Raw genomic sequence first — 13,859 nt, 5'->3', positions numbered from 1 at the left:
TAACATTAAATAAGGGCTTATTCTTTGTGTGGCGGTAAACAAACAACCAAAAAACAAATAAACGTACAAAACACTGTCCGTGGTCGTCTAAATTGTGCTCGTTGCCATATTGCTGTGCAGCATCGGGAACTACTGACATTTTTTAGCGGGTCATAATCAACCAAAATGGCTACCTAAGGATGTTTTAATGATTATTTCTGTCGTTATCAACAAAAACACATTTGGCACTTTGACGTTACTATTTTGCCGCGTTGGCGCCCTCTGCCTAACTTTTATTTTGGAGCATCAATTTGGATTTTCTGTTAAATGATTACGTGTACGACTTGACGAGTGTAGATTTTTCCCCCTTCTCCTTTTCTTCAAGTGGGAGTGTGAAGTTTTTGGGAAGGGAAAGCTCGCTTGGAAACTTGAGGACATGCGGCGGCGTCCTCGGCGAACTTCGAACAGCAAGGACGAGAATGAAGTGACCCAGTTCGCCTAGACATCAAGGTATATTCTTGATGGACTACTGTAATTGGTTGCTTGCTTGATTGATAGATGGCTCGAATGAATCTCACTCTGTATCACGTCAGATTATATGTCTTGTCATCCTTTAAATTCAATAAATAACAACAATTGTGTAATAAATGCACCACAGTGTAGTAACTAGTGGTTAGCATGTTTTGTTTGGCGTTGTGAAGTTCTGTGTTTGAATCTCGGTCGTGCCGCGAGGTTTTTGCATGTTCTTACTTGTGTGGGTTTTCCTCTCAAATTTCCCAACCTGGTTTTTCGCTTCATTGAAGACTGTCGAACAGTCATTAGTGTCAAATATCTACCAGTCAAATGTTGGTCAAAATTATGCGTTTTTTCCTTCGATGTGACCAGTCCATTGATTGTCTTTTACGTGCCTTGACACCGGTTGGGGACTAGTCCACGCAGTGGCAACATGGGACCTGAGACTGACAGATGAGCAGTCAATTATATTTATGAGCCCTAAAGTCAGATTGGTCACCAGCTCACTGTTTGTCTACATAGGGACAATCTAAAAAAGCTTTTTTAATAATTAAAATAATTTTGTCTGGAAAAACAAATTTCAAGTTCACATATCTACTCATACCCTCTTCTGTTTATGAATACAAATGATGGTGATATTTTGGATTTTATGAATGGCAAAAGTTTTCTGATGGAAAGAAAAAGATCAATCTCATGTGATTCCAGAAAACTGCCACCAATCTTCACCAAAATTGTTGTGGACTTCTTCACTATGCTTGATGTCCAAATAAAACTTTATCAACTGTGCCAAATGTCTCAATTAACCTTGGAGACTGATCATGGTTATATTTCAATTTTTACTTTGAGCACTGTGAAGGTACAGTATTTGTAATATCCTGTATTTTTTTAAAAAAAATCTGGAAATATTGAACAAATGATGTTTTTAAATAACTTTTTGGCATTAATTCAGTTGCATTTGCTACAATGTGTTTGTTTTATTAGAAATGGCTTGTTTTTAAATTTCTAATTATTTGAAAATACTTTGTGTCATAAATCATACTACCACAGGTATTTTTCTGCTATGCATTTTTTAAGGATCACACAAGTGTAAAAACAAGCTAACTAGCGAAAACATCACTTTTTGGGGTATGTTCTTTCTCTTAACTCATTCACTGCCAGACATGTGCAAAAATGTGTCCACTCCAGTGCCACAGTATTTGTCATTGTCACTCGAATTCCAGGACCCACAGAATTTTAAGTTTTAGGACTACATAAACATTGAATACAGCTTTCACCAGAAAAGTTAATTCCTAAATTATATGGATATGGAGTTATGAGCTTGAAATGAGGGCGGCTGTGCAAAATACAATGCAATAGATACTGTACATATTGGTTTATGTATTGCTTTAACAAGAGCTGAGGTTGGAACAAAGCGCTAACATGGAAAAAGGGAAATTATGCCCCCTTGTGGAAAGGAAAAAAAAATCCAGAGGCCATAGCCAGCGCTTTACCGGCACCCGAGCATGAAAAAACAAAACCCGAACAAATTCGGGAATGGCGCTCTATCATATTTTAAATTCCGGAATACATTCGTGAATGGCACTGAATGAGGTAAGAGCCTCTGGTGATGTTGTTCACTCTTTTGGAAGCCCTGAAAAACAAAGTAGGAGAAAAAAAATGCTGACTTTGTGTTTTTGGCGGTGTGACCCACCTAAAATCTGACGTTTGTGGTCCCCGCAGTCAAGATGCGAGCTGCCACCGCCACATCGCTGCTCGTGCTGCTCTCCGTTGTCCACTTGCACCTCGTCTTCTGTGGTTATCGGAACGAGCGTCGCAATGACGAGAAAGACGATGTAGAGAACGACACCGCCTCAGCGAAGGGTGGCAGGAAGCAGCCACACATCATCTTCATCCTCATTGACGATCAGGTGGGTGTGAAATGCCAGGTGGACTGATGTTATGAAGGCCGCTGCTGCCATCTAGTGGTGGGGGGTCTGAAGTATGCGAGAATAAAATCAGATGAAAAATGGAAACATTTTGCAAGCTAATGTCAATGGCGGGGTCAAAATAGGTACAGATGACGATGACCTGTGAACTTTTCCCCCTTTCAGGGCTTCAACGACATCGGCTACCACAATCCAAGCATCAAGACGCCCACGTTGGACAAGTTGGCGGCGGAGGGGGTCAAACTGGAGAACTACTACGTCCAGCCCATCTGTACGCCTTCACGCAGCCAGCTACTCACCGGCAGGTACGAGCGAACTACTTGTAGAAGTACAGTGATACCTCAGCTCACAAACTTAATTAGTTCCGAGAAAGTGTCTGTAATGCGAAAAGTTTGTCTCCCGAACATTTATTTCCCATAAGAAACCATTAAAATGAGAATAATCCATTCCCAGGTCCCCATAAAACTTAATTTTCGACTAAATAAGCCTTAAAACTACACAAAATATACCTTATTTTATGTATAGCAAATGTGCTATTGTGTTGTAATTAAAGAAATAAACTGTACTGTGCAATAAAGTTGTTTCATTTACTTCTGTGATGGCCGCTGATGTAGTTGCCTCTTGATGATATCCGAGTGAAGTTGCCGTGCTTTCTCGGCGATAAAACCCTCGCTCACACTGTCCCCTGCTAGCTGCTTTTCGTTAATCCAAATCAACAGAAGTTTTTCAACCTCTTCTATTTTCTGAGACCGTCGCTTTGACAACACAGAAACACCCTTAGCCACACGTAGCAATGGTCGACTTAGCATACTGGTACTGGGACGCTAAGTCACACAAACACACACCTTGTTCGTGTGTTTTAATGAGCTCCTTCTTCTGCTCGACCGTAATTTTCTTTCGTGTCTTCTTCGGCTTAACATTAGCCTGTGGTGGGGTGTTTTTCGGTCCTGTAATAGCAAAAGTACTCCACTCGATAACAAACCACATCTGCACTCAAAGAAAGGAGGTGACGAAAACTAGTCCGCCAGCCACCGTGGTACTGTTCAACCGTGTGGTTTGGTGTTCATCTGCTGAAAACTAGTCACCGTGGCGCTGTGTGGTTTGGTTCGTCCGCCGAAAACTAGTTCGTCAACTGAGACTATATGCTCGCGAATTTAATGTTCGTGAGGCGAAAAGTTTGTGAGCTGAAGCATTCGTATGCGGAGGTATCACCGTACCGCTGCACTGCTTGTGTCCCATAAGTGTTGTTTGGGGCGGGCAGGTACCAGATCCACACGGGCCTCCAGCATTCTATCATCAGGCCAAGCCAGCCAAGTTGCCTACCCCCCCACTTGGACACGCTGCCGCAAAGGCTGCGCCAGGCCGGTTACGCCACGCACATGGTGGGGAAGTGGCATCTCGGTTTCTACACGTGAGCGTCCAGCAGTGAAGTTGCACAACAATCGGATCGCTAAGTCTGACTCCACCGAAACGTTTTGTTCCCCAGGAAGGCCTGCCTGCCCACCAGAAAGGGGTTTGACTCCTTCTTTGGATCTCTCACAGGAAGTGTGGACTACTACAGGTACACCTTTGCACATTTTGGGATGTTGCAACAGAAGTCATTCTCCACGTGATGTGATGAAGTGAAAACAAGCGCGTGTGTGTGTGGCACGTGTGCAGTTACGGTTCGTGCGACGGCCCCGGTTTGTGTGGCTACGACCTCCACGAGAATGAAAGCGTGGCCTGGGGTCACGAGGGCAAATACTCCACCACACTCTTCACGCAGCGAGCTCGCAAGATCCTCCAGAGTCATGATCCAACCCGGCAACCGATCTTCATGCTCCTTTCCCTCCAGGTATGTTAGGTCCAAAAAAAACAAACCAAAAACAAACTATTCTGTTAACCGTTCTGTTAACTCATTTTTTGCCATGGGCCACATTGTAGTTATGGTTTCCTCCCGGGGGATATTTAGGGGAGCCATTAGAATGTTTCATCTCCTCCACATATTACATATAGAGCGCACAACAAATTAATGAATAACTACTTTTCATATTTCAATTCAAAAATAATGACTGTGATTTATATTTGACAATTTTAAATTATGTTTGGGACTTTAGCAAGCATCATGGAATTTCACGTTTCATTTGATTTCCCGGGCCGAATAAAATGATTTGGCGGGCCAGATTTGGCCCCCGGGCCCTGACTTTGACACCGGTGTTGTAACATGATAAAATGATAAACTGTCCACAGTAGTAATCGTTGTTCCTGAAAAGGTTAATATAAGTTTTCGATAAAACGGATCATTAGTCATTAGAATTGTTTGAAAAAAAATCTTAACTCATTCATTGCCAGACGATGTGTCCACTCCAGCGCCAGGGTTTTTGTCATTTTCACTCAAAATGCAGGACTCACAAAATATTGAGTTTTAGGACTACCTAACTATTCAAGGCAGCGTAAGAAACTTTAGACTCTCTTCTTTAATCAGAAAAAAGAGTTAATTCCTAAAATATAATTCTGGAGTTATCTGAGCTTGAAAAGGAGCAGCTGTACAAAATACAACACAATACACATCTATCATCATTAGGGTTGCGGGGGGTGCTGGAGCCAATCCCAGCTGTCTTCGGGCACGAGGCGGGGGACACCCTGAATTGGTTGCCAGCCAATCGCAGGGCACACAAGGAAAAAACAACAGTCACTCTCACACCTCGGGACAATTTGGAATGTGGGAGAAAACCGGAGGACCCGGAGAAAACCCACGTGGTGTGCTAACCACTCGACTACCTGGTCGCCCACACTCTACATATTGATTATATACAGTAAAGTCTCGTTATATCGATATTCTTGGGAGTCGGAAAAAATATCGATATAACCGGACTGTCGATATATCCGATCCTGCGGCATGTAAATTTTCTCCTTGCGTTCATAGAAATAGTATCGTAATAAGCAGTACTATCGATATAACCAATATCGATATAACAAGACTTTACTGTATTTATATATAGCACATTAACAACAGCTGAAGCTGTAACAAAGCGCTAACATGGACAAAAGGCAAATGCTGCCCCCTCATGGGAGGGAAAAACATTCCCCCAAGAAAAACCAAAGCCCGTGCAAATTCGGGAATGGTGCTCCACGTCATGCTTTTAACTTCCTGAATAAATTCAGGAATGGCAGCGATTGAGTTAATTTTGACCTATTGTGATGACTTTAGTCTTGAGTTTGTTCCCGAAACAGTTTTCTTCCCCTCTCTGTACAGGCGGTGCACACGCCGCTACAGCCGCCCAAGTCGTACATCTACCCGTACCGCGGCATGGCCGACGTAGCGCGACGCAAGTTCGCCGCAATGGTGTCAACAGTGGACGAGGCGGTACGCAACGTTACTTACGCCCTGCGCAAGTCAGGCTTGTACCGCGACAGCGTCATCGTCTACTCCACCGACAACGGTGCGCAGCCCTTCACGGGCGGGAGCAACTGGCCGCTACGGGGTCGAAAGGTAACGGAAAAATAAAATCTCAGCGGGCCACCGTACATGGGCAATGTCGAGTCACCTTCATTACATTACAAAGGGCGAAAAGTCATACCGGTGATCATATGACGTGCTTTTGTGATTTTTAGGGTACATACTGGGAGGGCGGTATCCGCGGTGTGGCGTTTGTGCACAGCCCCTTGCTTCGGCGGCGGAGGCGTGTGTCAAAGGCTCTTGTTCACATCACCGACTGGTTCCCAACCTTGGTAGGGCTCGCTGGAGGAAACGTCAGCCAGGTCAGTCACGAATACTAGACCAGTTTTCCCGCACTAAAAGCTTGAGGGAAAAAAGCGGGTTTAACAACAGCACTTGGGAAAAAAATCTACTCGCCTTTGTTTGTAATTTTGGCTGTAATTTTATATACAGTGACAGCTACGCAACACGAACGTTTCAGCTCATGAACCTTTCACCTCACGAACATTAAATTCACAGGAATTTAGTGTCGGCTGACAAACTAGTTTTTGGCGGACAAACCAAACCACACGGCGCGATGGTGGACTAGTTTTCGTCACCCCCTTTCTTTGAGTGTGGATGTGGTTTGTTATCGAGTGGAGTACTTTTGCTATTATGGGACCAAAAAAGACCCCACCACAGGCTAATGTTAAGCCGAAGAAGACACTCAAGAAAATTACGGTTGAGCAGAAGAAGGAACTCATCAAAACACACGAACAAGGTGTGTGTTTGTGTGACTTAGTGTCCCAGTACGTTAAGTCGACCATGGCTATGTGTGGCTCAGGGTGCTTCTGTGTTGCCGAAGCAACGGTCTCAGGCAATTGAAAAGGTTGAAAAAAAAATATATATACAGTAAAGTCTCGTTATATCGATATCGGTTATAACGATAGTACCGCTTATTACGATATTATTTTCATTTCCCTTGCACATTTCTAGTCTTTTTATGTATAATTAGTACCGTTTAGTACGATACCCGGTTGTTACGATAATCCGGTTATTACGGTGCTCCTTTTCATCCCCCGCCGGCCATTTTTGTTGTTTACATCGATATATCCGTCGCGCCATTGGTCAACTTGGTCACGTGTCTTGTTACGTGAGCAGCTCTCCCGAGCAGACGCCATTTTCAGACGGCAGCTCGTGTGTATCAGACGGCTGCTCGTGTGTCTTCAACAATGGACTGTTTTGGATGCCATCAGAGCAATTTCCAAAGCGTGGAGCACGGTGTCCGAAAACACCATCAAGAACTGCTTCCGTCACTGCAAATTTGAAAATCCAGGGTGCAGTGAGGAAACATCTGCAGCTAACGAAGAAGATGACGACAACATTCCTCTTGCAGTGTTGGCTGAAAAGCTAAAAGTCGCCGACATTGCATCGTATGTCGCAGTCGACAAAGACATTGCGACATTCCCAAGCTCATCAGATGCGGATATCGCAGCGGAGGTCAAAGCCAAGTTTGCCACAGGAGATTCCCGTGATGATGATGATGCTGATGACGATGAAGAAGAAGCGACTGAATGCACACCTTTTGCAACTTCGACAAAAGCGTTGCAAGGGGTTGCGGACACGCGATCTTTCTTTGAATCCGTAGAAAATGCATCCGGTTTTTTAGAAACGTTAAACAAGATGGAAGTGTTCATATTAAAATATAAAAATGGGAAGCAGAAGAAGATTGATGACTTTTTTAAATAGCTTACATACATACTAATTGCAGTGTTATGTACATGTACTGTTACATGAATGCAAGCGTTTTTTGCAACAATGTTTGTTGTTTTGTCTGCTGAAGCGTCATGATTTTGAAAATGACTGTACATTCCATACTGTGCATTAAAGGGCAACCAACATCACTTTTTGTGTTTCTTGAGTCAGTCAAAAAGCTGTTGTAACGTCACAGCTGCGCGCCGGCATTCTATTCAGCCACTCTCGAACGTCACGTAAGTTATGTAAACGTTGCAGTTTTGGTTTTTCATCCATGTACAGTATTTAATTGTGTTGCATCCAGATATCTTTATTGTTTGCAACAATCACTGTTTTTCATATGATTGTACATGCTGGCGTTCGTGGCTTCGTGTGAATAGAACTTGACGATTTAGCATTGGTTGGTTGCATTTTTGAAAGGAAATAGTCATTAAAAAGTGTAAAGACGTTTTTATTTTATGCACAACTTTATTTTTCACTTCACTACTGTACAAAAAACATGTTAGATACGCAATCCATGAACCCAATGATGAAATTACATGCCATAACAAAGATGCCGCATTTACGCACCCCCCCCCCCCCAGGATCGGATATATCGATAGTCCCGTTACATCGAAATTTTTTCGGATTCCCTTGCGTATCGATATAACGAGACTTTACTGTAATATTTTTTTTTAAAGTCGCGTTTTTGCTTATTTATGCTTCATAAAAGCAATTTTTAATGGAGCCTTTAAAGAACAACCGACGTCTCCGGACAAGTCGTGTCCATAATTTGGAAAATCGCTTCCAATGACTTCTACTGAGCGTATTTTACAAAGATTCCACCGCATACAGCTATATTTTACGTTTTAAGACTCACACTGAATATTCCAGAAGTCTAGTTTTTGAGTTGGTGACGAGTCCGTACGTGACGTCACTGAAGGAACGCCACTGACCGACAAAAATACACATTGTAGCAGTCCTTCCATCACGTCAATGTATTTTGCTGTACATGTTTGGTCTGGGGACCTCGTGTTGCACCCAAAAGCTGCCAGAAGAGGGCGACTTAGCTCCATGGAAGGAATTTATCAGCCTGTGGAAATGGGCTGATTAATTCCTCCCAGGAGCTTGGACGCCATTTTCTGCCTCTTTTTGGGTGAGAGATTTTCCCCCAATGTTGCCTCAAAATTGCACGGAATAAATTCTTTAATCGATTGCAAACATGTATGCTTTCCTCTTCAGAACTATTTGAATCATATTCATAACTGGAGGTGTAACGAGAAAGCATATTCTCAGAATCTGAAGCCATTGTTTTAATTTTTGAAACAAAAAACTGATGTCGGTTGTCCTTTAAATAACTCCAAAGATACACACTTTGTAAAAAATATACTCATGTATATAAAAGTCCAACTTTCTCAGAAGAAAAATAAATTACAAACTGCGGTTCCTCGAGAGCCACTTCTTGCCTGTTTTAAATTTAATTAAATTGTTCATGATCCAAGGGCTACAAAATCAAACATTTTATTCGGATTTTAATTGTGATCACAGTTATGACTGCCAGGATTAAATGGACCAGATGGTGGGTGATATTTCTATTCCAAACTAGGCCTCTCAGCACTTTCTCAATTGGCTAACCACACATGGTAACGGTTTCATTAAGGTGTAAAAGTAACTACAGAGTGAACCATGCAAATTGGAGGGTTTTTAATATGGATCAAAATAATTCTGCCACTCAATGTGCAGTTCTTTTTCCCTAGAAACAAAGAAAGGAATTAAAAAAAAAAGATAAAGTTTCCTCCGCACAGTTCAATGAAGCTGTAAAAGCTTTTGCTTGTTCTTGAAAGTGCTTTTGGGAAATAGCAATAAAGTTTAAATGTGTGTGAGCGAGCCGTGTCCAAGCATTGGCAAGTTTTCCATTGTAGTCGGAAACGTCAAAAGTTTGACAGTAATGGAAATGGATGCGCTCTTGAGATGTCAGCCGTGCACAAAACATGGAGCTTATGGATGCTTTTAGGATGACACGAAACATCAATGTTGGAGTTTTATTGGCGCTTCTCGCATAACAAAGTTGGAAGCCAGCTCGCCCGCGCATGTTTTGACAGTAGTTTTTACTTTTGGCCGCCTTGGGATTAAAACAATAAACTTCCACAAGTCAAGCAGCCAATTCCTGAACTGAAATTCCAAATGACATGCTTGACATCACAAGTGTGCGCAAACTACACTATCTGCATTTATATTCAAGCACAAGATACAGCATTCAGTACACTCCATTCTGCTTTGACATAGGTGTGAATCGCTTGAAGTATTTTCATATTACCGTAGTTTCCAGTGTGTGAGGTATAAGGAGCATACCCAATGAATGGTGTATTTTCAAACTTGTTCCATATATAAGGCGCACCGAACTACAAGGCGCTCCTTCAATGAATGAAAAAAACGTTTCCAAATAATCTATAAATATATCAACGTTTTCCAAATATAAGTCACAACACATTATAAGCCACTACAGTAGATGCTGTGGTTATGCACGACTTCTACGCGGGGAAATAGTCGATGGCTACTGACAGTTGTTGCTAGACTTGTTGTGGCTCAATATGACTTCACATATAAGGCGCACCTGTGTATAAGGCACATACATGGTCATCTTTTGAAGGAAATTGAGGCTTTTGAGTGCACCTTATACACCGGAAAATACAGTAGTATTTGTTTATTTTCCAAATGAAAGTTAGCCAGTGAGCACCAAGGTGGTTTTCCTTTCCCCACAGAGCCAAGGTCTGGATGGCTTTGACGTGTGGGCCGCCATCAGTGAAGGCAAAGTGTCTCCTCGCCAGGAGATCCTGCACAATATTGACCCTCTACATAAGCCACCCACGGCCACCCGTGACCGGGATGTTCGACGCGGAGCCAAAGGTAAATCTGTGACCTACGAGAAGAAGGTCGCCGGGGTAAAAGAAAAAAGAAAAAGAGACATTTTGTTGGTGTCAAAAATACAGCAGGAGTATGAGCATTATGGGTTCAACATGAGGCTCTCTCTTTCTCTCTCCAAAGGATTCAAGAAGCCCAACAAGAAGAGGAAGAAGCAAAAGAAAAAGAAGACATTCCTAAAGCAGAGACCCAAGCAAAAGTCTGCATTCAAGTTACCAAAGTCCACAACCAGAAAGTTGTACTCCGAGCTCAAAGGTCGCCAGGACCGGTCCAACACTCGCTCGTCCAAGTCCAGAAGGACCACTTATCCAGAGCACAACCTGTCACGGTCCAAAAGCAAGCCCCGGTCGCGCCTCAAGGCCAAACGCTCTCCTAAACCTGCGTCGTTGTCACGCCGTATTTCTTCCGCTGACGCGACGCCTCCAGATGGCAGCGACGAGCTCTTCGAGTCGCCCGTGTGGGACACCTCGGTCCAGGCGGCCATCAGGGTCGGAGATTGGAAACTGCTTACTGGAGACCCCGGACATGGAGAGTGGGTCCCGCCTCAGGTACTTTGTTTAAAAATTAGGATTCTAACCTTTTTTTCCCCAACATAAAAATGTTGTATAATTTGTCTGGGATATTCTATGAAAGGGGGTTGGGGGATATTTATGCCTTATGCCTTGAGAAATGCTTAAAAATGTCTGTAAATTTGGTTTTGTGTGTGTGTATGTCCAGATTCGTTTTATTTAAAGGAAAAACATTGAGAAAACTCATTTTCATGTTAACTCATTCACCGCCAGACATGCAAAAATGTGTCCACTCCTGCCAGGGTTTTTGTCATTGTCACTCAAATTCCAGGATCCACAGAATACTGAGTTTTAGGACAACATAAACATTCAATGCGGCGTAAGAAACCTTAGATACTCTTCTGTCATCAGGAAAAAAAAGAGTTTATTCCTAAATGAGATGGGTCTGGAGTTATAAGAGTTTGAAATGAGGGAAGCTGTCCAAAATGAAATGCAATACCTGTACATACATATCGGTTTATATAGCGCTTTAACAGCTGAAGCTGGAACAAAGCAGTAACATGGAAAATGCTGCCCCCTTGTGGAAAGGAAAAAAACCTTTCCAAAGGTCTGGCCAGTGTTTTATCGGCACCCAAAACCTGAACAAATTTGGGAATGGCGCTCTGTCATATTTTCAATTCCAGAGTAAATTTGGGAATGGCAGTAAATGAGTTAATCATTACAATTGGTATTTTTGTGAGATCTTTTGAAAGTTACCAGTTACATTTCTTTTAATGATTGTATTTTCCGGTGTATAAGGCGCACCCAAAAGCCTTCATTTTCTTCAAAAGATTATACGCAAGTGCACCTTATATGTGAAGCAATATTGAGGTCTCGCAACGACTGTCAGCGGCCACCGACTCTTATTTCCTTTTTCATTCATTGAAGGTGCGCCTCATAGTCCAGTGCACCTTGTAGATGGAAAAAGTTTGAAAACACACCAGTCACCGCGGATGTACCTTATATGTACCTCCGGTGCACCGTATACACCGGAAAATACGGTAGATTCATTTTGTTTATTTCTTGGGGGGGGGGACAGGTCCTACCGACACTGGCAGGCCGCTGGTGGAACTTGGAGCGAGCGCTGCCGTCGCTCTGGAGCCAAAACGGCAGTGAGGTGATCAAAAACATTTGGCTTTTCAACATTAGCGCCGACCCATATGAGCGCTGCGACCTTTCCCTCCAGCGCCCGGAAGTGGTGCGCCAGCTACTAGCGCGCCTTGCCTACTACAACCGCACCGCCGTGCCAGTCCACTTCCCGCCCGATGACCCGCGTGCCCATCCTGACAGACACGGTGGCGCTTGGGTGCCGTGGATGGATCAGATCCAAGAACGAGACCTAAATCAAGACCAGGACCGAGATCGAGCTAAGACGTATCAACAGAAGGTCCAGCAGAAAAACAAAAAATGCAGACTGTGCAAGCTCAAGGCCTTTTTCCACAAACTCAACACCAGGATCATGTCCAGCCGGATATGATCGATATCACAACAGGAATTGCACAAGACAAGTCTTATTAAGGAAAGAAGGAGCGAAAATGCAGTGACCAAACCGGGAAGAACCTTTTTGCCCCCCTGGAAATTACTGACTGGATTATCAATGAAAACATTTGGACTCGTTTCTCAAACACAATGCATTCAATAAATCAGAATTTGCATCTGAAAATATACCTTTCTTTTTAAATCTATTCTAATAATTTGCATTTCAAGTGCCTTTCAAAGCTCCCAAGGAGGACACTTTACAGTCACAGACAAGCATAGGTACGATAATAAATAAAGTACAATCACAAATAGAATACAATAAATAAAATACAATTATAAATAAAAACCAGAGAGAGAGCTCCACAGAAAATGCCATTTTAAATAGGTGGCTTTTGAGATGGGACTTGAAGGTGGGAATTAAGAATCAAGAAGTGCTATTTTTTCTCCCTTATAAATCTCTGGACAAACTTTGTTCAAACGCAGGCTGAGTGTTGAGTAGTTAATAAGGCCAAATATTTTTCAAATGAATCCTTAATGGCTTGAGAAGCCCGCGATAAGAAGAAAGGAGCGTTAGCACAGAGCGCCGATGCGGATGTAGCCGCGAGGCTTGGATTTGAAGCGGATTTATGTGGGACAGGAGATGTGAGACTCTTTTCGTCAATGGATGCTACAGCTGCACGTTTGCTTTCAACATTTAGCTTGTAGTCGACGTGCACATTCCACCATGATCCGCTGCTGAAAAGGACGCTTTGATCCTCTCCTCTTTCATTTAGAACTGCTTAAGAAGGAATGACTGTCTTTATGTTGTCATATTATTTGTTATTGAGTTTTTTTTTGTTCTTTTGACTTCAAGGCGGCGGCGCGAAAGTGGCTGCCTTTCCAGCAGCTCCTGTATTTTGTTTTTCTACTTTCATTCCTTTCATCACTTTCCTGCTGTCAAATGTAAATTTCTCCATTACGAGAGACTAATAAAGGCAAATCCAATGTTCCCATTCTAAGTTGACCAGATGAATGCTTTTTTTTTTAATTTGTGGCACACATTGTGAAAAGCAACTGAAACGTTATTTTTTTCAATTGTGTTGCAGGCTACATTTGTTTCATTGTCCTTCACAAATTTGTTTTCAAATAGCTTCACCCACAGTACTGTTTACAAGACCGTTGCCATCGAGTGATATCAGTTATAAAATCAATAGGTCAATTAAACCTACCTGCCCTCAACCAAAATGTCTTTTCATATCTCACACCGACTTGAATTGTTTGAACAAAACTTTTACAGTATGGTGTGTGCTTAATTGCCCACTAGGGGATGCCAGATAACTATTTTAATTTTGCTCGAAGTGAACTTGTGTCAGGCAATTTTCA

The 13,859-nt window shown here is 42.7% G+C and overlaps 1 protein-coding gene across 1 annotated transcript; it reads left to right on the top strand.

The window, feature by feature from the left end:
• The first annotated feature begins 351 nt into the window (after positions 1–351).
• LOC148891667 (arylsulfatase I-like) lies at positions 352–13,498 on the top strand. The gene is made up of 11 exons (XM_089008698.1): positions 352–489; positions 2,212–2,399; positions 2,583–2,722; positions 3,679–3,828; positions 3,904–3,978; positions 4,077–4,251; positions 5,653–5,889; positions 6,012–6,158; positions 10,311–10,455; positions 10,594–11,018; positions 12,058–13,498. The coding sequence occupies exons 2-11, from the start codon at positions 2,217–2,219 to the stop codon at positions 12,493–12,495; spliced, it is 2,115 nt and encodes a 704-aa protein (XP_088864824.1). The 5' UTR covers positions 352–489; positions 2,212–2,216; the 3' UTR covers positions 12,496–13,498.
• Positions 13,499–13,859: the final 361 nt, after the last annotated feature.

Source organism: Hippocampus bargibanti, linkage group LG11, assembly GCF_051943395.1.
Source record: "Hippocampus bargibanti isolate YZ-2025 linkage group LG11, ASM5194339v1, whole genome shotgun sequence".
Classification (NCBI taxonomy): Eukaryota; Metazoa; Chordata; class Actinopteri; order Syngnathiformes; family Syngnathidae; genus Hippocampus; species Hippocampus bargibanti.
The sequence above is the reverse complement of the archived record's forward strand: the minus strand, read 5'-3'. Positions and strand labels throughout refer to the sequence as shown.